This window comes from Filicampus tigris, chromosome 16 (genome assembly GCF_054856515.1).
Source record: "Filicampus tigris isolate MCC_2025a chromosome 16, RoL_Ftig_1.0, whole genome shotgun sequence".
NCBI classification, from domain to species: Eukaryota; Metazoa; Chordata; class Actinopteri; order Syngnathiformes; family Syngnathidae; genus Filicampus; species Filicampus tigris.
The window spans coordinates 8,742,662-8,766,848 of record NC_141232.1 but is presented as its reverse complement, the minus strand read 5'-3'; the positions used below and the strand labels follow the sequence as shown (position 1 = coordinate 8,766,848).

The following is a 24,187-nucleotide window of genomic DNA, read 5'->3' as shown; positions in this document are numbered from 1 at the left end:
TACCTTTCTTGTGAGTTTGAACTTAACACAGGGGAATGGCGCCCACCCCACATGACAAAAATGAGTGAATGAATTTGGACAATGAAATCGAGCAAATATGTGATAAACAAAGAGGGAATGGTTAGAATAACTGTACATAAGTTATCCCATATCTACTCTTACAAGTATGGTGAGGCATTTATTCAGCATTATAAACTTGTTTGAATCATGTAAGTCGAAGTTGCTTGTGAAGAAAGTGCAATGTGAGAAGGACGCAGCTGCAAAATATGAACAATGCTCTTATCGAAAAAAGCATCCCGTAGTTGGACGCTGAGTCCTTGGGACAGAATAACAATAACCAACCGTCACACACGCACACATCGTCTTCGAACTGTTTGTCGTGATGCTACATGTACCCCCCCCCCCTCCCCACAACCTTTAGAGTAGCAATATTTATGTATACAATTAGGGACCACCCAAGAAAATAAAGGAGGCGGAGGGGCTGTTTCAGAACGCTGTGAGAAATTGTAATTGTGCAGTCTCCTACGTTGTCCTCGCGGGTAAAAAGACAATACTGTGTTGAGTGTCTTCTCTCCTCACTGTGTGTTATTTATTAATGTCCTAAGTGGTGTGAACCTGACACCGCACCACTCAATGTGGACCTAATTTATGACAATCCATGAAAATCGGAATCAGATTTAAAGTGATGCCTTGAATTATTCTTTCCATAACCACCCATTTAACAGTAAACCCTTGTTTCCGCAATTAAAATTGCCACATTAAAATCAACGGTAATGCCATGAATCCCTTACAGCCACACAAAAAAGGAAAACACAATTGTGCTAATCCTCTTTCATTGAGTGTTCAGGACGTTGTTGGCCAACGCTCGGCTTGTGGTAACAATCTTTAGAAACAAAGCATGTGGGAACAGCAGCTGCCGCAGCTCAAGCGAGGTATTGCAATCCTGCTGTCTCTTAATGCAGAGGGGTGGGAGGATGACAGGAAAAATTGATACAGTTGCATTTTACGCTACTTGCTTAACCCTAAAGCTTCAGACAGCGAGACAATGAACAATCGTAAAAACGCTGAGGTGTATCAGTACCTACAGTTGGTCGCCTTTTGTTGAAAGAGGTCGGACACAGTCTTATCTAAAAGCGGAAAAAGCCCAGGCAAACCCTCAAAATCCCTCATCAGCGAACCTCTTGAAAAAGCAGGAAGCGCTAAACTTCCCGACAACAAAAGAGCGCTGCTTGAAGGAAAGTAAGACATCTTCAGTTAATTTTTTTTTTGGTTAAAAGCTAAATGATTACAAGGAAAATTGTGTTTTCAATATAATATTTGGGTACGGTACAAATACAAAAATTGATAAACCCAAAGGTTCCCACTCATGCATAAGCACCATAACAACAAATGCAGCTCTTAAAAGATGACGCAACGGAAACCACAAGCAACTAATGGCTCACTGCAACTTCCGGACCTTTCCAAGACATCATAAAACAGAATGTGTACGCCGCCCCCACTCCCCTCCCCGCAAAAAATAAATAAATCGGATGATTTTTGCCAATTGCTGTCTTTGTAAAATCAAACAAATACTAAAGGCTAATGCATTGTAGTTAATCGTATGATTAATCGGTTAGAAATACCGTAATTGGCCTAGAAAAAAATAAATAAATACAAAAATCCATATCGGTTGGGCCGTGCTTACTTGCTCCATTTTTCTCACTTTACTAGAGCTGTGGACAGCCTGAAGTGCACTCATATACCAAGTCATTGCTCGCAAGTCAAGACAAAAAAATATGTGCAAGTAACAGCTTGTATCAAAAAACACGCAAGTTCTAAGTTGAGGTAGCACTGTACTAAAATCATCCTCCTGTAACCTGACCAAAGTGTGTCAAAAATGAGTGAATGACCGGGTCCAATCAAAGTGCAACAATTCACTGCTGAGAGTCCCATGACACCGAACCAAACTGATAAATTATAGATATGCAGACGACCTCTGCTTTTCAGTTTGTTAGTTTTTTTTATTCTTGAAATTGTTGTTACAGATTAACAAATTAAAGTAAATGATTAGCCATAGGAGTCAATCCATAATCTGTGTGAAACATCAGGAAGCCTTTCTCAAGCAGCCTGTACAGTCTTGCATGTCGAACAAACGATTTCTTAGCGAGACCATTCCCAATCCCTTGTGACAGGCTTCTATGTTTCTCCAACACAGATGGAGCCTTTCAAATAAAAAAGAAATGAAAAAAAACCAAAACAAAAGAAAAAAAAACATACTGGGTAGCCAGCACAAGACCCAACAAGTCATGAGACAATGAGTCATCATTAATCCAACTCAAAGTACAATTTGAAAGCCCAGACACCGATTCTATTTGAGTAGCTGGAAAAACAACTTGGGAATACTTTTATTTTGCAACGGCCTACTTTCAACTTCATTCGATGATCAAGTGAAACTCGAGTTAAAGTACATGTTTGACCATCTTGGAATGAAGGATTTGGGCAGCTATGTTAAGGTATTCTGCACCATAGTACAGTGGGACTTTGTTACGCCCGTGTAGTGACGCATGGTACTAAATATATGTCAAGAGTCACTCTTGAAAAGCAGCCCTTACCGCTTCTTGTTGTGCATTTATGAATCCATTTGTGTGCAAAGCTTTGTGCCCACTCATCTCGGCATGCAGGTAAAAAGATATTATCAGTCATTTCCAGTGTATAAATAGAACCGATGGTAATTGTGCAAGCGTCGACGCCGAGTTCATACCCACATATTTTTTTTGCGGTATGAAAAAAAAAAAAAAATTTGCATGATAAATCATTACGCATGGCTGCGTTCAGAATTAACCAATCACATTCAAACTCATGCTAAATGAGAGTTAGCACAAACATTTTAAAGTGTCTGTTTAGCTGATCTAACAGGATTTTCCTGACTATTTTTTTTTCAACCAAATCTTATAGCACAAGCCATGCATGGTCCACAGTGAGCTTCTGCAGCATCAGAGGGATCTCATTGTTCAAAGGTATCAGGCATGAAAAGGGTACAAATGGATTTGCAAGGGACCAAATATACCATGGAACACAGTGAAGACGGTCATCAAATGCAGAAAAGAACAAACCGTGACATTACCAAGAACAGGACGTCCCTCCAAAATTGGTGAAAAGAGGAGAAGGCAATGATTAGGGAGTCTGCCAAGACACTGAGCGCAATACTGAAGGAGCTGCGGGAATTTCTGGCAAGTACTGGCTGTTTGATACATGTGACAACAATCTCCAAAGAAAAGCATCCAAGCCTAGCTTATACATCTTAAAGAAAAAGAGGAAGAAAAAGACAAGGAAAAAAACAGGATGTGGTCTGATCAAACCAAGCTTGACCTTTTTGGCCATATTTCAAAAGGTATGTTTAGCGCAATCACAACACTGCTCATCATCAGAAAGGAAAAAAAAAAAAAAAAAAAAAAACAGACCTACAGTAAAACATGGGGGTGCCGGTTTCAGGCTGTTGGAGCTGATTTTCTCCACCATTTAGATGAGGTGGAAAGAATCATGAACAGTTCCAAACTGCAGTCAGTGTTAGCTCAAGACCTTCAGGCTTCTGCCAGAAAGCAAACCAATTGCCAGAAAAAGCCTACCAGAACATCTGAACTTTATTTGTGTGCGGATTCCCCGTTAACGTGAGTTTGAAGGTCTAATCGGTTAAGTTGATATCACAAAAACCTTGCATTTGTACAGGAGTGTTTGGACTTCATATCCACCGCACAAGAAACGCTTGCAGATGCTCATCATTTACCACAAAAGACATTTATTGTTGTCGTTGGATACGATGGTCTATTGGTGACTCTTAATGTAGTGCATCTAATCTAATCCAATCCAATTTATTTATATAGCATTTAAAAAACAATGCTCTTACAAAGTGCTGCACATATGTTTGTGATATCACAACCAACGAATATATAAAGAAATAAAATAAATACATAACAAAAATGAATAAATACATAATTAGATTCAGGAGTACCTAATGAGGTGGCCAAAGAATGCATTGCTACAATTTAAAGGGGGGCTACGCAAAAGCAACTCGTCGATGCAATTCCAATTTGCATGGACTACTATCGAGTCACTGTATACTAAGTAAGTAATGTGTATTTGTTGAAAAAAGTGCAGTCAACACTGTGGGGCGTGTAGTATATGTATTTTACTACAAAGCGACCGGTCTGGAGGTCTGAGTGGGCTGTCCTATTCGGATTTCTACTTGCACACAGGAAATCGCACACACACACACACTTTCACACCCTGCTTTTTCCAGTTTATTTTCCTTTTCCATTCTCTGACTAACTCCTTTCTTTCCCTGCACATGCACAACCAAGCAGGAAGTAATATGATCTGAAGTCGACAGTATCTTTTTATTTGCACTCTGATTTCACCCACGCGGACATGTTCCACATATTTACCGGGTCTAGTTATGGGCCAGGTCATCACTGTCGTTTTATCTATTTGCTTAAAAGATGGTCAGAAACACTGCCGAAGAGTGTAAACTGGAGGCGTTAAGAATATTTGATGGCTTCCAGATTTGGAATGTATCACCTCTTGGCCGCTTGTGCCTGGTTGCAACACAACAAGTGAGCTACAGCTGTCTCCAGATAGCTGCACAAAGATGAGTCATTCAAATGAAGAAACTGAATTGAAACTGAATGGCAAATGGAATAAAACGTCGAGCCCAAACGCTTAATAACAACAATGAACATGCACTAATAAAGTAATGGCGGGTGCATGATTGTTTTTGTTAAACCCATCAAAATACATACTTTGTTCATTAAAATACAATTCACAACACCCCAGCTAACAAATCAACAGGAATTAAGTGCAAGGGTGAATGCCGGCTGGCAACCGAAGGTACCAGCATGAACACGCACATTTTGTCCAGATGGTGGTGCTAAAAGACAGGTGAAATGGTCGCCACAATGTCTATTTTTAACTACACTAGCAACGTAGATTGGAGACTAGTACTCAAACTTTCAACTTGGCTCTCCAAGTACCGCCTTAATGACCAACATTAAAATACAGTGGCATGGTACACACAATTTGAACTTTAGCACTGTGCTTTTAGACAGAAAAAAGTACTTAAATGCGTCATGTAAAATGGATTGCACATAAATCAAAAATTGTAGCAATATTTACTGGTCAAAGTTATCTTAAAAGATCATGACAATGAAAAAGTAAAAAAATGTCTAAAGTGCAATCACTTAAATTCATTTATATTAACACAAATATACCCTCAAGTCCATCATTTCAATCCTCACCTTCTCTCATTGTGAAACAGCAGTGATCCTTGGCTTGAATATTTATTTTCTTAATTCCTTGCTGTTGCGGAACAAGATCTGCGATTGTCATCATTACTTGTGTGACCTACATTTGAGCTCCCTTTCTTACTCTGCACTCAAACTCTCAAAGGTCTCCACTAATACAAAATGAAAGTGGTAAAATACCTCCGCGCACTACAGTGAAGTATAAATTTGTGGAAATTTCAATATCGAGCACATCAGAGCTTAAACTTTTCCTATTAAGCCAAATGGAATTTCCCCCCACCCCCATTCTCGTTGGCTTGATAGGACTCACAGTCAATACTGATCAACTTTTTGGAGTCCTGAGGACTTTGATCTGGATATTCTGTAACTAGTTTTTGCATTTGAGCCTTGAAAAGAATCACCAGATGAAGACCTACCTTAAGAGGGGTGCACACATGCCAATAATCAGACCAAAATTGGGAATTTTCCCTCCCTTGCAATCGGTGCGGTAAATTCCCATTTAAAAAGATGATTTGATTGATTGATTGATTATCCTGTGGCGTGTGAATATAAAAGTGGTTTTCAGTTACTCACGGTCTGTTGGTCGAGCCGTGGGGGTCTCCGTGACAGTGGGCGGCACCCAGTCCACCATGCTGTCAGCCAGGCAGGGCAGAGGCGCGCTGGGTGCAGGAGATGGCAGGTGGTTGTTGTTCTCCATTGCTGCGCCTGTCACCAAACCATCTGCTTGTCTGAAGCTCGGAATCTCAGGCCGCCGGGCCACCTCGACCGGGCTGAAGGTGGATGACGGGTGCTCCGCTCTTCTCTGAGGCGGCTCGGGGATCCGAGAGACGGGCGCAGACGAGAGCTGGGCGTCCATCCTCCTTGGAGGTGCGGGTGGCTCGTTAGGCCGCCTGCTTGTGGAACTGGAGATGGGATTGGGGGAGCCGTCGGGTGGGGTGCTCCGACTGCCTAGGCTCACCTCAGGTCGCTTGAGGCCAAAACGAGTGATGCCGGCACTGGGGGAGTTGTCAATCTGCTTGGAGGAGACCTCAATTGAGATTTCTGTGCGGCGAGAAGAAGCCGCATCAGGTGTGCGACCCCCTGATAACTCAATGCGCCTCATGCCGGTTTTTGGGGATCGCAGATTGGAGGAATCGGAGGGAGATGATTTGGCGGAGTAGTAGTCAGAGTTGCGAGAGCTTAGGTCATAACTCCTCTGGCTGGATGTGGAAGAGAGCGACGAGCGGAGGGGGTTGTTGGTCCGACGGGACAGTGGAGAGGGGTGCGTGGACGAATCAGTGTCCTCCACTTCAAATGATCGTTTCAGAGCTGGAAAACAAAATATTTCTGGTTAGGCGGAAACAAAAGACTAACATTGGCTTTATTCAGCCTGAACCCATCCTACCATAAGTATGCAAAAAGGCTAAACAAAGCAAACCAAACATGATCTAAAAATGACAAGTGAGACAGGGCCGGAAACGCTTGTATTCAGGCCCTCCAACAGAGACAAGGGATAATCCTTCAGTTTGTGGTGTCATTTTTTGAATAAACACGCATTCCTTTTTTTATTTTATTTTATTTTTTATCCAGAAGAACAGAAGCTACTTACGCAACTATAAACGGTACCATCACAACTGCAAACGAGAGGACCAAGCCGCTATAAACAAAAATGTGCGTAAAAAATGAATGTTTACTCTCTAGGCACCTCCAAGTAGCAACGCTTGTGTTTTTTATTGTTTGTTTTTTTGTTTAACCACAGCGGTCATCCTCTGTTTCGACCAGCGTTTATTTTGCATGAGTTAACATAAGCTAACCTCACCTGTCTTGACGCGCTTCATATAGATCGACAGCATCGCGTTGGAAAAATCGAAGAAAAGCACTCGCTGAAGAACAACGTTCACCCTCGTCAAAACAACAAACGAACCCAACAGACGTCAACTTGCTGGTTGGAACTCTTGCTCCGGAATAGCTTACAGACGCAAAATTGTACAGGGGGAATTTACGGCAATCTCTTCATACTTGGTGGTCAGACATCAAGAACACCTGTTTAACAGTTCGCGCATGCGCAAACATCGCCTCGTGCGCCGGGTGATTGAAATTGCTTTAAAAAAGTTGTTCAAACGTTATCGTAAAATCTAGTGTGCCCGTGAAGCCTCTGTCTTGTTTGTAATGGTACATACATTGATCCATTAATATATTAAAATGAATTAATAATGGATAATGGATGAATGGATACACGGTGGGAGTGATTTGTGCTCTGCCTAATACAATTTAAATTTTACCTCATTAAGCGCACTTATAACAACTCGGGCCCACTACTGACTGTCTAACTAGCGTCATTGTTACTACTGTATAATATTTGTGATATATTTGATATTTGATATTTTATTTTATAATAGAAGAACCTGGGCGCGCTAGGAGAAAAACAACTAAACTGCTCTAGCTAGTTGACATTTGCATGCCACAAGTAGTTATTGTGTAGATTTTTCATTTTTATAATGTTACTAATAATACTAGCAGCACACAACTACTGGAGTTTTGCTGCACCAGTAACATCCAGTGGTTCTACTAGTATGCCCTAGTCATTTTACTAGAATTGTCTGGGACAAATGCTCAGACGGCATGGCATAATGCAGTGCGTTTCTGCACCACTGAAAACTGCTGAAGCCAAATTTTCTGACAGCATCACTATTTTCTGCTCAGCATAATAACAATCCCACATACAGTAGTTGTTTAAAGAACGTGCTCTGTAGCCACCGTTTGTTTCATGACAGATGTGAAGGTGACATCTGGCTCGTCTCCACTTAGGCCCACACCACAGGCGCTACAGGCCCCGAAGCAATAATTCTTTGTCCTAAATAAATACCCAGCCTACGCAGGCATCTTGCTCTCCTATAGGCTAGGCACTTGCATGGGGGAAGATGTTCTTCTTGGAATACTTGCTGTTTTCACAGCACATCTATGGCTGATGGTAGTAAGCGAGTGAGTCAGCAGTGAAGCAGCTGGGTCACAGTATTCACTTGGTGCAATGGGAAATATCGCCGTGTGTGAATCAGCAGCATTATCTGTGCCCAAAAATTCTTGGTAAAATGCTCATTATAGTGGATCACTAGTTTCACTTCAATCACCAATCAGAATTTCCTACATGATGAAGTTGATCATCAACGAAATATCTGTCTAGTTGATGCCAAAGCAGATTTATAGTGGAACCTCACACAACATTTTGTGATGGTTGACTTCCACATTGTTCCAATTTCATGTGGGACTAAAAAATCATCATGTCCAGATATGGTCAATTGAAAATTTTTTTTTCACAAATTGATACTATTGTTCTGTGTCTGCAATATTTTTACACGTCACGAGACGTGTCATAAACTCTGCTTCTTTACTCAGTATGTGGGACCCGTGTGGCATTATATCACCGCAATGGATGTTTAGACGTTTAGATGTTGACTAAAGATTGAAAATAGTTTATATACATTCCAGTAAGCCTTTTTTGTGTTGAAAATGGATAGGGATGTCAAACATTTTTTTTTCCCGCGGGGCACAATGTTTTTCCTAATTGGAGGGCTATTATGACTGTGAACCCATATAAATGAATGCCTCATATTATCACCTACAGTCTACACAACAAAGTGATGGATAACTAGTTTTGAAATCAGAAGCCAGTAAAAAAAATGCGATCGACTGTTTTTCGGTTATTTTAAAAAGCACAATAAGTAACAAAAAATGCTTGCAATATCTCACTGTTATTATAAGTGAAGGCAATTTGCAAGTCGACGCACATGGTTTGTCTTTGCGGGCCACATAAAATGAGGTGGCGGCCCAAATCTGGCCCCCAGGCCTCGAGTTTGATAACGGCAGAAGGAAGCAATCAGCCACAAAGGTCAGTTGCGTACAGATACATTTCCGCAATTTACATTGCTTTGTCAGTTCAGCATTTTATTCATCGTATCACTTATGGCTCTTTACATCTTTTGTATTGTATTGTATACCGCACTGTCCAATTCAAGACAATTCATTCACTGCATTTTCTTCCTGATCCAAAGCTTACTTTATTCCCACACCGTCGACACGCATGTCAGAGCCTGAGGTAATATGGTAACTATCAATCCTCAAGTGGCTTTTGTAGATGCAATACCAGAAAAAACAACAAGTTCCTGCGGGTGCTGCGTCTCATATTATTTAATCCCTCACAACAAGCTCTTTGTTCATCACATGATGCCATGTCATTTTAATGCCTCAAACTGGCTTTGCTACATTCTTGTTCGGGTCTGTTATGCTCCTATTTAAATCAACGGCTGCAATGTAAAAAGGCCGGTTTAAAAAAAAAAGGTCAAGCGTCAAGAATTAATTCAAGTCCTATTTGTGTGGGATTTTGTCAAGCTTTAATTAATTAGCATCCCCAGTTTTCTGTGTTACAACCCTTTAAGCAACACGTTATTTGAACACAAACCGTGGAGCAACACATGTAAACAGATAATAAAGATGGTAGCAGCAATAAGATAGTAGAAAGATAATAATTCTTTAACATCTGCAAAAAACAGCTAATATTATTGCATCTCATTGTGTCCACAGAGTAATGGTGACGGTTCTTCGTTTGTGTCTGTATCTGTACTGCATCGTATTGCCTCACAGCGGCTCTCAAGGCACCACCGCACTATAACAATACAAAGAACCAACGGGTGAGAAATAAAGGAAAACAGTGTGGATATATCAACAACTGTTGGCAATAATAGCCCCATTCATTGACTGCACTGATGTAGTTCCGCGACACAGACTCTCCACGCTTTGCTTTTTACTACCCAGGTCAGCATAAGTAAAAAAAATAAAAATAAAAAAAAAATAAAAAAGAACTACATTTTCACAAACGTACTTTGTTTCAATATGTTTTCATGTATGCTTTAGTTTACGTGCCCTACTCTACATCAGAATAGTCCATTGTACACAACAAAAAGAGTAGCGAGCTTATTCCACAGACTGTTTGACCATGACTGTGATATAATAACATGTTTGCCTGCTGTTGTGCTAACTGTGGTGAGTTTGCTGTGTGATGACTGAAACCTAACACGCGGAATGCCTTGTAGACGCAGTGGAGACAGTTGTCAGCTGTATGTGTGTGCGCGCGTGTTTAAACACAGCTGGGGTGCAAGGTTAAACACTGCTTTGCATCGCGTGTGCAGGGATGAGGGTGAGGTGGGCTCACACTTAATGTTCTGTGTGTGTACATGCACAAAGGAAACCTGCTACTTGCCCCTATGCTCGTGCCTGTTTAACTTGTGTACAGAGGGCCTACGTACATGCTCCGTTGCTCTTGAGGCACACACCGTAAACGTACTCGCAGACTGCACCAAATAGGGAGGCCCTCGCAGCCGAGCGTGATTTTTTTTTTTTTTCAACGAAAACATTTGACGGAATGATTTCATAAAAGCCAGATCACATGATGTTGTGGAGGAGACCTAAAGAGTCCTTGTGTTCAGTTGGATAAAACAGACCAACAACTGAAGATGTATTTTTATTTTGCTTATATGCCAATACAGTGGTGCCTTGAGATATGAGGTCAATTTGATTCTCAAATCATCTTTCCCCATTGAAATGAACGAAAATGCTATTACTCCATTACAGCCCCCCGCCCCAAAACAAACACATTTTGTAATACGTTTTTTTTTTTTTTTTTAATAAGGGAAATAGCACTCGATTTACTATCTACTTTATAAACTACATAGTAACAACATAATGAGAAATCACATAAAAGAATTAAAAAGTTGGTGCATCATGATTAATTTAATATAGGCTTTACACGATTCGGATTTTGGAGCCAACCACTGATAACTGAGTTAAAAAAAAAAAAAAACCATTCAACTAATACCCCTGTTAAAAACGTCACTGTTATTCTTACAAAACAAGGAAACTGTCTAAGCTTCCCTAAATATGAACAATAAACAAAGACTTCTCTCTCTCATATCTGCACATAAGAACACCTGCATCAGGTGCTCAGATGATGTATATGGCACATTTAGATACCTTGCATTTTTGTATAGTAATGACGGGGCTCTAAAATTGCAATGTGACAGCAGTGGAATTAGGAGGTGGATTAAGTCAATTAATTTCCCATTTAAGGCTCAGGTATCAAATAGATAGACGTATAGCCCTATTGAAAACTGGTGCCCATACCTCTCTGACCAATCAAAAAAGTATGTTCAGCAGTTGCTTGTGATCCAACTCTTGTATTGGATCTGCTCTGACACTGAACATTTTGTGTTATAGCCTCGTCACCCACAACAGAAATCCAGCTCCGGTGGAATTTCCTCTCCCTGAGCCAGCGAGTCTCCCAAAAGCAAGGAGGAAAGAGGTCAACTGAGAGAAAAGAGATAAGTGGCAGCTGCAGCGACAAAAGCAATCAATAGAAGCCAGATGTCTGCTTGCTGGGTTATCAGAGATATGTTTACACTGCACGCAAAGATCCTGTTTTTCCAAAAGAACGTGTCCTTTTGAGCTCTCCGTGGAACAAAATGATATTAACTGCACCGGCGAAACGGGCGGCTCAGCGGCTTGGCTTACAAATGATCATGGAGCTTTCCGAATTCTGAATTGTACGACCTGAGAGCCATTTCGCTTACAGCTTCCACTACCATAGAGTTGTGCTGTAAGTGCGGCAGTGTTCTCACAATGCGGTACAACTAATGAATCAGCACGCAAAAGCCCATCCAGGGGAAGTACACACTTCACTGACAAGAACAGTGACCCATTATGCGTCACACACAACAATAAAAGCGTGATTTTAAACCACATGGCGGACACGTCTTTCGAATTCCCCCCCCCCCAAACGCCTCGTTGTTTTCTCTTCGGAACCTTGTTTTTCATTCTGCTCGTTTAAAGGTCTAACGGAGATTGAACGCGCATACCGCGAACAAACTGCCGTTGACGGAGAAGCCGCCCCGGACAAGTGCGGATGCGTTTTCCTAATGGCTGTCTGCCATGAAGGACAGGAGACAGAGACACACGGGCAGGGGGCCTGAGTGGTGGTAGAGTACAAGTCAACTTGTTGCATCCCCCACCAGTAAGAGTCGCAGGAGGGGGGAAGGCCTGAGGATGGACAAGCTGCTGAGAGAGGAAGAGGGGATGAACAGCCAGAGGATGAAGCAGAGCAGGAGGGTGAATGTGTGGGCAAGTGATGAAAACAAAGAGGAGCCCTGACAAGGGAGTGGCTGTGGGCCAGGTGTTCCCCCGAGACTAGGGGAAGCGGGGGGGTCGCATTTATTGTAATACTACAAAACAACCCCAAAAGTTATGAAAAAAGTTATAAAGTTGAATGGTTGAACGCCATTCTTCAAAAATTGTAATAAAAATGTAACAAAACTCAAGTCAACTTTATTTACAGAGCACTTAAAAAACAACCATCGGTGCATAGAAAGTGCTGTACATGGAGTAAAAATCAGACCAAACAAAGACAGTGGCAATAAATTAATAAAAACAGTCAACACCACTAAACACTAATGTCGAGTCTCACGCCGAGTCAGAAGCCATCGAATAAAAATGTGTTTTAAGATGAGCTTTAAAAGTGGACAGGGAGCTTGTCGGTCATTCCAAAGAGAGGGACCGGCAGTGAAAAAAGCTCCATCCATCTGAGGCTCTGCTTAATCCTTGGCACTTCCAGTAGCCTCTGGTCTGCTGACCTGAGACACCGGGCAGGTGCGTAGCCCAGAGAGCTGAGATGGGGTGAGACCATTTAAATATTTATTAAATACAACTAAAAGAATCTTAAAATAAAGTCTAAAATGTAGAGGGAGCCAGTGAAGGCGGAGGTGGAGGCCAGAATTGGAGTTATGGGCTCCCTCCGATGAGCTCCGGTTAGGAGGGCAGCAGCAGTTTGGACCAACTGGAGACACTTGATGGAGGCCTGATTAACTCCAAAATAAAGTGCATTACAGTAATGTAACTGGATTACTTTGAAGTGCTATTGAGAAAGGAGAGGCTTTACTTTAGCCAGCTGCCTAAGATGAATAAAGCTGAATTTAACAACAGTAATTTGCCAGTCCAACTTAAAATCACTGTCCTTTTTAAAATCCAAATTTGAGACTGCTGGCTTTAGATAAGGTGCCAGGGGACCCAAGTCAGCCGGATGGGATGTTCAACAAAAGTTGAATGTTACCAGTGCAAAAAACTGTCACACTTTTGATTGTAGCTTACGTCAATTCAAATTGTGCAACATGGGTGTGAATTTTGAGCTCCCATTGCACTCAGTGTCATGAGTCATGATCAACAAAACACTGCAACCATAGACGCCACCTGCACAAATGCAGCATTCCTAAGAGCTGGGACAACTTCCAAGATGTGGCCTCAAAGACACCTGTAAACAAAAACATGGTTGCAAAAAATGCATTGCTAATGCAGATATCTAAACTAAGCAATACATACAGTCTGATAACTATAGTTTGTATAATCTTTTACTGGCTGGCGACCAGTCCAGGGTGCGCACCCCTAGTCCTCTCACCCACAGTCAGAAGGACTAGACACCAGCTCACCCGAATGAGAACATGAACTGAAGAGGGATGGGTGGATGCGTCATTTTTTTTAACGCATTCAGTTCCAGATATTTTCGGACCCTCTTTCACCCTAACGTTTGAAAATTTGTAAAAATATATATAAATAAATTCCTGGGATTGACTGGCTGGACTGTGAAAAGACAAATATCTCCTTGGCGGTGAATGAATTCAATAAATATTGATTAACTCATTCAATCCCAAAGACATATTTATATGTCAATCGGAAAAATGAAGTGACCTTATTACACTATGAACAAAACTGTCCCCAAAAAATCGTTTTCTCTTCCACAGGTCAAAAAGACATTTATATGTGCATTGGTCGTCAAGTACAAATGGTAGTAAAACAGTATTTTTGAGGGTACCAGCCCAGTGATAAGTCATTCTGAGTATAATAATATACTTTGCAAAGGAAGTACCAGGCTTTTTATGGTCAGCAGCACACCCATATTGTGAGTCAGGTTCCTGAGGAGAAAGGCTGATTGCACCCTTTTTTGGGCTTTGCAGCTACAAGTTCACAACAGCATTAACAAACAGTTTCGAACACTTTTAGCATGCATTTTCCCTTTAAACCACAACCACAGATGTCAAGAAAGCCCTCTCAGTTTTTCCAGATGCCGTCCAGTCCCAATCAAACATGTGGAAAACATCTAAGGCTGCTGTCCTCATGGTCGAGGTTACATAGCCGCTGACGAGAGCAAGAAAGGCGGCGGGGGAAAGGAAGAACGCAACTAACCTTCAAAGTCCGATATGATCCCCTCCAAGTGAGCGTTGACCGTGGAATCAGACATTTTTTTAGGGGGGCGGGAGAGGGGGGGGGGCGAGTGTGTTTATCATGCGAGGGTTCCCTTTCACCCAGCAAGGAAACGTCGCCCGGAGGAGCGGTCCAGATTTTAAACAAATCCCAAATTTGGACTCCGGCGCAAGGGAGTGCAAGGAGGTGGGAGGGGAAGAAAAGAAAACAGCAGATCCAAGCTAAAGTCTCTCTTCTCTCACTCTGCGTACTTTTTTCACAACTTCTTTAGCCTCCTCTTTGCCTCCCTTCTGCTTCCCCTCTCTCTCTCTCTCTCCCTTTCGGCTTCCCTCCCCCTCCTCACGAACATCCACGCTTCCCTCCCACTTCCACGGTTTATTCACAGGCTCGCTTCCTGTGGCCTCAGTCACATGACTGGAAGCTGCTCTTGTCAGCTGATGGAGCAGATGTTGGGATCGGTGTCCAGTGAAGCGACCGAAAAATAAAGATCACTTTCATTACGTGAGGTGTGTCATAATGAGGTCACGTAGCTCCTCTTGATGTCATCCATGTCTTCAAAACAGGCATCCCCTTGAGCTTGGGAAAGAGGAAACAAAATTGCATCGAGCCAGGTCTGGTATAGAGTGGGAGGTCCCTCCAGTAGCCTCTCACCTCTTCTCGCGCACTGAATGAAGCAAAAGCCTCTAGCAAAAGCAAAATATCTGTAGATGTGCTGGTTGATCATCTAACGCACATTAAAGTGAAAAAAATTGTCGTTAGTGTTTGAAATCTAGCTTTCATGGCACCATTCTATCTTGTGACACATGGTTGGAGGTTTGAATCCGGACTACGGCCTTGCTGTGGAGTTTTCATGATCTCTTTCATATCTTTCATGATAGATTTTCTCCTGTCCCTCTAGGCTTCCCACGCATTCCAAAAACATTGCTTCTTAGTTTACTGAAGATTCAAAATTGTATGCTTTTCTATATCTGGCCTGTGATTGGCTGTTGATGCTGTACCATGTCTCTTGCGAAAAAGTCATCTGGGATAACCTCGGGCTCACCTGTGAGTCCGTGACATGGAACATAGTAAGAGGCAGCGGATCGATGGATGGATGGATGGATGGATGGATGGATGGATGGATGGATGGCTTCCATGTGGTGCTGCTGAGACTGCGGTCATGTGACTACCTGACTCCGACTGACTGGCAAAAAACGCCAGAGGCTATGTTGGATTGGGGAAACGGAGTCACATGACAGCAGCCACGTACATAACAAATAAAAGCAGCGTGCAAAATGTAGCAGGCTACAGTATATAGTGCAACTACCACTACTACTATACTAGAGTGATTTAAAAAAAAATCCCCCTCAATGTTCTATTCTCCAAAAATACACCCATTTTGGATGCATTGTCTCCTGATTAGAATTAACATCTTGCATGATTGTCAACCTCACTGCCAACATACTGCTTACATTGGACCCACGGTGTGTAGTCTGGGTTGATTTAACCATATGTACTAATCATAAACACAGAACGGCTCTAAGCACACACCAGCATGCAGATTTATGACCAAAAAAAGTATTGACTAGCAAAACCTGCAATCATGGAGCAAACTTGCATTCCAATTTTCTGCCACTGGACCCTGCAAAGTATGTAAAAAGCTAATAGACGCTGATATTTCCTGGCTACAAAGAAAGCTGCACATATGGCTGGACTATCAACACTTGAAGTGAGCCAGATGTAAATTCTTTGGCGCAGGTAAAGTGCCTGAATTCACTCCAGCAGTTATGAGTGGCCAAAACTAAATAAGCTTCTGTTGAACTAATAAAAGCGATCTTTTAGCGCTTTGTCTTTGACATAAAACACATTTCGCCAAAATGTGTGCTATATTTCTCCAGTAGGGGTCAGCGCTATACCTACAACTAACCCTTTTGTTGCCTCTGGCAACCGTGCCACTGTAAAGCGATCTCCAGTGTTATTAAAATGGCGACATGTGGAGAATCCCACTCTGGGACACACCCTCATCCCCACCGGTGCAATTCCTCACATACAGACGCACACGCCAGCATTCACACACCCACTCTGCAACTCGGCGACAACGCATGTGGCCCCGGCAGATGCGCGCACAAGTATGAAAACACATTAGGGAAGAAACACATGCGGGAACTCAGCCCGGCAACCGACCCTTCTTTCAACCACACACACGCACGCAAGTCGGTGACAAGCCCACTTCCTTCCACTGCTTGTCCTTGCAAGCCTAGACGGTGCTAATCCAATCTGCTGTAACAACTGTCACACTGGAACACCACTAGAATGCTTTTTCTGTCCCAAGATAGAAAGAAGTCATTCATAATTATAACAGTCATGATAAGAAGGGAATTAAAATGCATACCATTAGTACAGCAATCCCCCACACATTCACGGGTTACTACCGAAACCATGTCTAAATAGGAAACAAGTACAGTAATTGGTGACAATGAAGTATGTTGAAGTGATACAATACACCTTGACTAAAAGACCAGCTTTGGATGTCGGGGAAGAGCTAAGTTTAGCCTGGGTCATTAGTGGGAGTGATCCTTCATCACATGTGCATGTTCTTGCGCAATTCTGTTGCTTTTTTTCCATTCATCAAATTATCCAAGTCATTAGTGTTTCACGGTAATCTTGTAAAATGAGACCGTTTTGAGCTCATAGGTTGTGCTATTTTTAGACAGGTGAGTCAATATCACCGTAAGATGCCTTTGAGACACCCCCATTTCACCCCAAAAAATAGAGATCTTCCAAACTTCATGTTTGTTGTATTAAGGCGATGTTATGCTGTTAGAAATGCATATTGATAAAGCGACCACACTTCTCTTTTGGTAAATTAACTGCAAGCAGGATGTACTAAATGCAAACAGCAACGTACGGGAGCTTGCTGACAGGGTGGACAATGACAGTGTGGACATTTTTGGCTAATGTTAGCATTGATGAGAACATGGTGAACATTCATAGCACCGCAGCATTCAGTTAGCAAGCTATCAAAAATATTTCTAAATACTGACAGATTTTCATATGAAATCATATTCCACAACGCTAGAGTGGGCGAGTTAAGTTTGATTACAGCCAACAATGATTCAAGAAAATGAACAAAACTGCATCAATATTTACTCTGCAACTAGTCCCCACTTCAGCTGCCTTTGAAGGAAGACAAAATGTACTGAACTGTACTGTACTGTACTGTACTGTAGTATGTTTGAATGTACAGCTGTTGGTGTTATGTTGCACATCAGAGGTCCAGATGGCTGAGACAGACGCCTGACTCTACTTCAATGTAGGACGGATCACCAGCAGCACTCCAAGAAAGAGGAAGAGGATAAATATATAGAAACGGATGCCTGGCTGAGCACGGCTGTCGTGATAGTCGTGCCAGGACGACAAGGCTCACAAATGTCAAACGGGTACACACACGCAAATAGACCCCGGCATGCAAAGTCTTTCATTCATGCTGTTAAATATCAAAAGAACAAATGGCAATGGAGGTGAGTTGAGTTTCTTCAACACAAGCGCGCACGAGCCAGGCGGAGTGATGCAGTAATGTGGACGTTGGACGTGTGCGTGCATTGGAGGGGACCGTCTGGTTGTCTTTGTTTTCATGGTTGTCTTTGTTTTCATGGCAACACTCATAATAAGCCAGTGTACCTGGCTCGTCCTCACTGAGGAGACGGCGTGAATGAAGCGGAGGAAGACTGGAAGGTGAAAAGATAGATAGCACCAGTGGGAGGGCGCGCGCAAAGGAAAACATTATATTAACACGCCATCACATATTTCTACCACTACTATTGGCTGCTGCTACCACCACAAAAAGTATTTCAATGACTACTGAATCATTTTAGTACTGACACTTACAACTACATTTACTTTTGTATCTGTGACTACTTCTAGGACTAGTGCTACTACAAACTAGATCTGCTATTGCAATACTACACTATTAGACACTAGTACTACTGCCTCTAGAACAGCTGCTGACACTACAACTACACGAGCAACTATGACTACTACTACCACCTGTACTACAACTTACCACCACCACTACTTTTACTACCTCCACTAGACCTATTTTAATTATTACAAATAAGAGTGCGCAACAACAAGTATTAGCACTACTGCTATTTACTGCTACCACTAGGCTACTAGTACTAGTGCACCCGCTACCACTACTCTAGCTACAACACCAACAATGACTATGAACCACCACCACTGCTTAATACTGACATATAATGGAAAATGCCATATGGGATAATGAATGGCATCTCCTATATGTGGCGGTGTTATAATGCTTTTAAAGAAACACAGAGAGATAAGACTGTAAACCATAACGGGCATATATTCTTTACCCTCTGCGAAGAAAAACTAACATTAGTGTGGCTTACTGAGGAATGAGGAGTCTCTATATTAAACCGTGTATCTGTCTAATACTGCCCCCAGGTGGCCAAGGTTAACACTGAAAGGAGCAGTACATTGTCCATTGAATTGAACCAAAAAATGGTCCCCCACCCCCCAAAAAAAATAATTTAAAAAATGCTTTACATTCTCTTCAATTATATGTCACCACTGTAAGTTTTTAAAAAGTACAATTTGATAGAGTGCTCATTCTGATTTTTTATGTGTTGCCGTGGAGGCACAAAAATGTTTCCCCATAGACTTGTTGAAAGTTGTACATGCGCAGTAGTTCTGTCCTAATACTAGTACAGAGTGAGTACTTTTGCCACCTCTAGTGATGAATGTCAGTGGAAAGTATTCCGATGACGAACCGTCCCACATTGTGCCCCCCCCGCCCCCCCCCCGCAACCAACCACATGAGTGCATGCACAGCTGTACTGACAGCAGCTGTTTTTTATACAAAATATGCAACAGCAGCACACACACTAGCTTTGTGTATTTTAATCAAATGCAGCACCTGTTGGCAACATGACTCAAATGTGTGTGTGCGGGTTGGCACACGCATGGGAAGCCACCCTCCATGCAAATGATTATCAATACTACTTTTTCTTTTCTTTTTTTTTTTCCCCACCTCCAACTCTCCACTGGGTAATAACTTAATGGATGGAGTGGACAAGACAGCGTTACAGTTCTTTGTTCGCCTCTCTGCGCTCACATATTGTTCTACTCAGAGCATTGCCATGGCAACAACCAAAACACATCCGTGGGCTCCAGGAAGCAACACGGCCGCAGAGTTCAGCCGCTTGGTCCGAAACTAATTTATGGGGGACATTGAGAATAAGATTTAAATGAAAAATGAAATAAAACACATGCTTATGAGATTTCATGCAACAGAGAAACTGTTATAAAAAGCCAATAAAACAACCCACAAAAGCTCGTAATATATGATTATAAACGTGGGTTACATCTGATTTTTTTTCATGCATGTCATCATTCAACTTTACAGCCCACCTGGTGCTATCTTCTGTTATGTTTAGCTACAATCTGGGAAAAAAAAAGTGAGGCTTTGATTCAATATCTGCCTTTAGTTTAACTGAGTCGCAAGACAAAGGGCAACAGGGAAGAACATTTCCATATGAAGACCGTTTTGGACACTTTGCATAGGAATTATGAGAATGAATACAAATTCATTGGAAATTTGGAGTAATTCACAGAAGTTGCATCACCTAACGGACAACTAGGGCCGCACTGAAAATAAATCAAGGGTATAAAGTCATTTTGTATGAAAAGTGCTATATCAATAAAGTTTGGTAAATGTTTGTATCTCATTTGACTGTGCGAGAACAAATTTTCAAAAGCAGCACGTGTTCATAGTAAACATGCCTGCCTCATAGTTCTGAGGTTCGGAGTTCAAATAAAGTACAATTAAAACGTTGAATCGAAAAATGTACAAATGTTGACCAAAAACATGAACGGAAATTGAAATTCAATTCAATTCAATCGACAAAACATGACTAAAAATATTCAATACAAATCAAAACAAAAAAAAAAAAGGTTTCAATTACTGTAATTACATTTACAATCCACTGTTAAACACTAACCGTTTTGTTGAGTTGAGTTTATTCCCGTTATTTAGGGTCACCTTGGTCACTTTCCAAACGGTTTCAACCCTCGTCAGAAGAGTGACATTATTCCACCCTGCATTGACTGCGAGTGAATGTGTCACACTGTATCCGCGGTCATCAGCTGACCCCACAGTGACTGCGATGAATGGGGCAAACGCTGATGGCCTTTTCGCCTCCATTCAACTCAGTCACTCTCGGGGGCTGTTGACTCATGTGCAAACAAAGCAGGCTTTGCGCATCAGCGTCACTTCATGACGGGCGCAGATTAGCCAGAAGACACGTGAACCGATTACACGCTACACTGTATGCACTTGAGGATATGCAAAAATAATATTACGGTACTTTGTGATGATTTGCCAAGCTTGATGGAATGGAAAGATGTGGACATAAGGCTGACATATTATCACGTTCGAAGTCCAACTTGGAGCAACACGAGCAGTCATTTGGGGTCATATTTCTGCCCGTGTGGTGAAATAAATCTTCTTTCCTCCTGTTTTTTTAATCTCCATCAACTCGTGGGGAAAGTGTCTGGCTCCTAAGCTCCTTGCGATTGAATGGAGCTGCTCTCGAGTCCCCCCCCCCACTATAAGTGACATTGTAAATTATAGCTGCTTTAAATAAAATACAAACGCCAGACACCAAGACGTTGATGTAAACAGCTTAAGACATGGAGGCATTTATATTCACAGTAGGAACAGGCACACATGCAGCTCTTGGAAACGTCTTTAGGTGTTTATTGTTGTGGCTGCAGTTTGAGAAAACGATTGATGAACAATGAAGGAAAATATATATTTTTTGTTTATTGGGTAAAAAAAAAAAAATGGTGGTGGTAGGTGCTTTTGATGTAATATACAATAATAAATTATATCGATTATTTTTACAATGTACATTTTTTTTTAATTATTATAATTATTATTGGTTATATTTATGGTTATCTTTTCTCACAGTAAAATACCTATTTTACAGTGTCAAACAAATCTGTTTATTATTATCTTTATCAATATTTTTGATATGACACATTCCTCTCTACTTTTTCTTATCAATATAAATATAGTAAATAAAATGATGGAGAATGGGGGGTTCACATCATTTTTTTGATAGAAATTAATTGAATTTCTTCATTGTCATTGCACATGCACAAGTACAAAGCAACAAAATTGTTTGCTTCTCTTGTCTTTCTATTTTTCAGTTTCAACATTTAAACGTAGTAAAATGTAATTATTTTTTTTCTCACTATAGTAGTTGTCGTGGTAGTGGTGATGGGAGTGGGAGTGGGAGTGGTAGTTGGGGTGGCAGTGTTAGTAGTTGTAGTAGTGGTGGTGGTGGTGATGGTGGTTGTTGTAGTAGTAGTAGTAGTAATAGTAGTCGTATAGGAGGAGGAGGAGTGGTGGTGGTGGAAGTAGTAGTAGTAAAGATCCAAGAAAATAATTTGGTCTTCATTTTTTATGGATTTGCATAATGATTTGGCCCTGAGTGTGTATTGACACACATGCTGCTGTAGACACTTTTGAACACTCCAACTCATTCTTCCCTCCCGATGACTTTTACAACTTCCATAACCTCTAAATAACACGGATGACAAACTCTATTTAACAGGGTATTTTGTACGCGTGCGTGAGTGTGTGCGCGTGTGTGTGTGTGTGTTATTCGAGTGTCTTATTTGCAAGGCGGGCTGACTCAGGCTTTCTACATCCTGTTGGCCAGAGAGGAACGAGTGACCCATAGAGCCACGAGGGACAAGAGTAGTACTGTTCAAACGCGGCTTCTTCCCGTCCACAGACGAAACGACGACAGAAGGACAGAACAAGCGAGAGGGTGAGACATACCCGAGAAAGAACAGTTTGTGCAGAAATTACATTGATCCCTCTGTCTGTTAATTCCCCCCAAAAGAAAGCATGCAGTCAGCAAAGAGGGCAGAATGAGAGAATGGAAAATAGAGAGAGGAAAGTAAAGCGGAGCAAAGAGACACAGGAAAGCGCTCACTGATGAGTCCGTTGAGTCGACTGAGTGAAGAAACATGTGTCCTACCTGAGAATTTGTCCCCCTCCATAACCAGATCACTCCCTCCAGAGCCACATGTAGCGTCTGCACTTTGACTCCAATCTCTCTCGCCCTCTCGCTCCCTCCTCGTCTTTTTTTGGACTTCCCTTCCTCTCTCCTCCCCTCCCTCTCCTCCGCTTCGTCCTCCTCTCCCCGCTTTGATTCCTTCAGTGTGACGACATGGCCCATGTGCAGGTCATATGTTGCTCCCTTCAGATGCTGCCGTCGAAAGACTGAAGCAGCATTGTGTCCACCGTAAGCATGTGACGGGCTATTTTTGCAAGGCCCTTCCCTTCACGGCACTTCCCTGCCATGAATCGCGCGCGGTTACGCCTGTGTGTCAAATAATATGAAAGTGACTCCTACAAAATGAGATAACGAAAGAGAGAGAACATGCCAATCTCTGGGATCAGGAAACTCCACATGACACTTGACCCCTTTGCACATCCCTCACACTGTGTTGGAGGTCAGAGGTCACGGGGCGAGCACCGATTGAGACATCAAACGGGCCCTCGATGCAAATAACAAAAACAATGGACGTCGATCGCTGTTTTTGTGCCCGGGCCAAAACCCTGTCTAATAGACAAGTTGGTGCCATCTTGTGGCATGTTGGTGTCAAGGAACTATGTTGACATGAGAGGAAGAACTTCATCTACACAGGCTACAGCCCTGTTTAGTAGAAAAGTAGTGCTTTGGCGCCATCTTTTTGTATCTTGGTGCCAAGGAAACTATATTGATGTGAGGAGAATAGTTTCTTTTACACAAGCGATAGACCTGTCTAATAGAAACTAGTGCTTTGGCGCCATCTTGTGGCATCTTGATGTCAAAGCACTATGTTAAAGTGAGGGGAGGAGCTTCATTTACGCAGGCCGTAGCCCTTCCTAATAGAAAGGTAGTGCTTTGGCACCATGTTGTGGCAGTGAGGGGAGGAGTGCCATTTATACAAGTCATAGCCCTGTCTAATAGAATAGTAGTGCTTTGGTGTCATTTTGTGGCATCTTGATGCCAATGAACTATGTTGACATAAGGGGAGTAGCTTTAGCTACAAAGGCCATAGCCCTGTCTGATACAAAATTAGAACTTTGGTGCCATCGTGTGGCATCTTGACATCACGAGACTATGTTGAAGTGAGGGAAAGAGCTTCATTTACACAGGCCACAGCCCTACCAAATATAAAAAAATAATGGTTAATTGAGTTATTGAACATTAAAAAAAACTTCAAGTACAACATTTTTACATTAGTTGTTTAATTACATTTTAGTCAATAATAACGTTAAAAAGTATAATAAAATAAAAGTATATATTTTTTTAATTAGGGTTGCCAGACGCTTTTAGGAAAAAGTTGTTGGAGGGGTCCTAAAAGTCACAAAGTTGGCAACACTGAGTAGCTCTCCCAATGTCACAAACTACCTAGCTCTGCCCCAAGTTGGCATGGTAACAGAAGCCTTCGATTTTTATTTATGTACAGCGCTTTGTTTCAGCTGCAATTGTTTTTAGGATGCTCTATAAAGTTCAGTTGAGATGAGTACACATTTGCATGACACAGAAAAAAAAAATAAAGACATTTCA

The 24,187-nt window shown here is 41.9% G+C and overlaps 1 protein-coding gene across 4 annotated transcripts in view; it reads right to left on the bottom strand.

The window, feature by feature from the left end:
- The window catches only part of septin9a (septin 9a), a 47,675-nt gene that overhangs the window by 20,691 nt on the left and 2,797 nt on the right, over positions 1-24,187 (bottom strand). Inside the window, exons 1-2 of one of the 4 annotated variants that reach the window (XM_086054920.1) lie at positions 22,607-22,720; positions 5,850-6,584 (exon numbers count right to left, since the gene is read on the bottom strand). In XM_086054920.1, the coding sequence (XP_085911046.1) occupies positions 5,850-6,584; positions 22,607-22,628 (757 nt within the window). In that variant the 5' untranslated portion in view covers positions 22,629-22,720. Of the gene's footprint in view, positions 1-5,849; positions 6,585-7,074; positions 7,321-14,534; positions 14,823-22,606; positions 22,721-24,187 lie in introns of those variants that run through there. The other 3 variants (XM_086054918.1, XM_086054919.1, XM_086054917.1) reach the window with 3 other exon arrangements.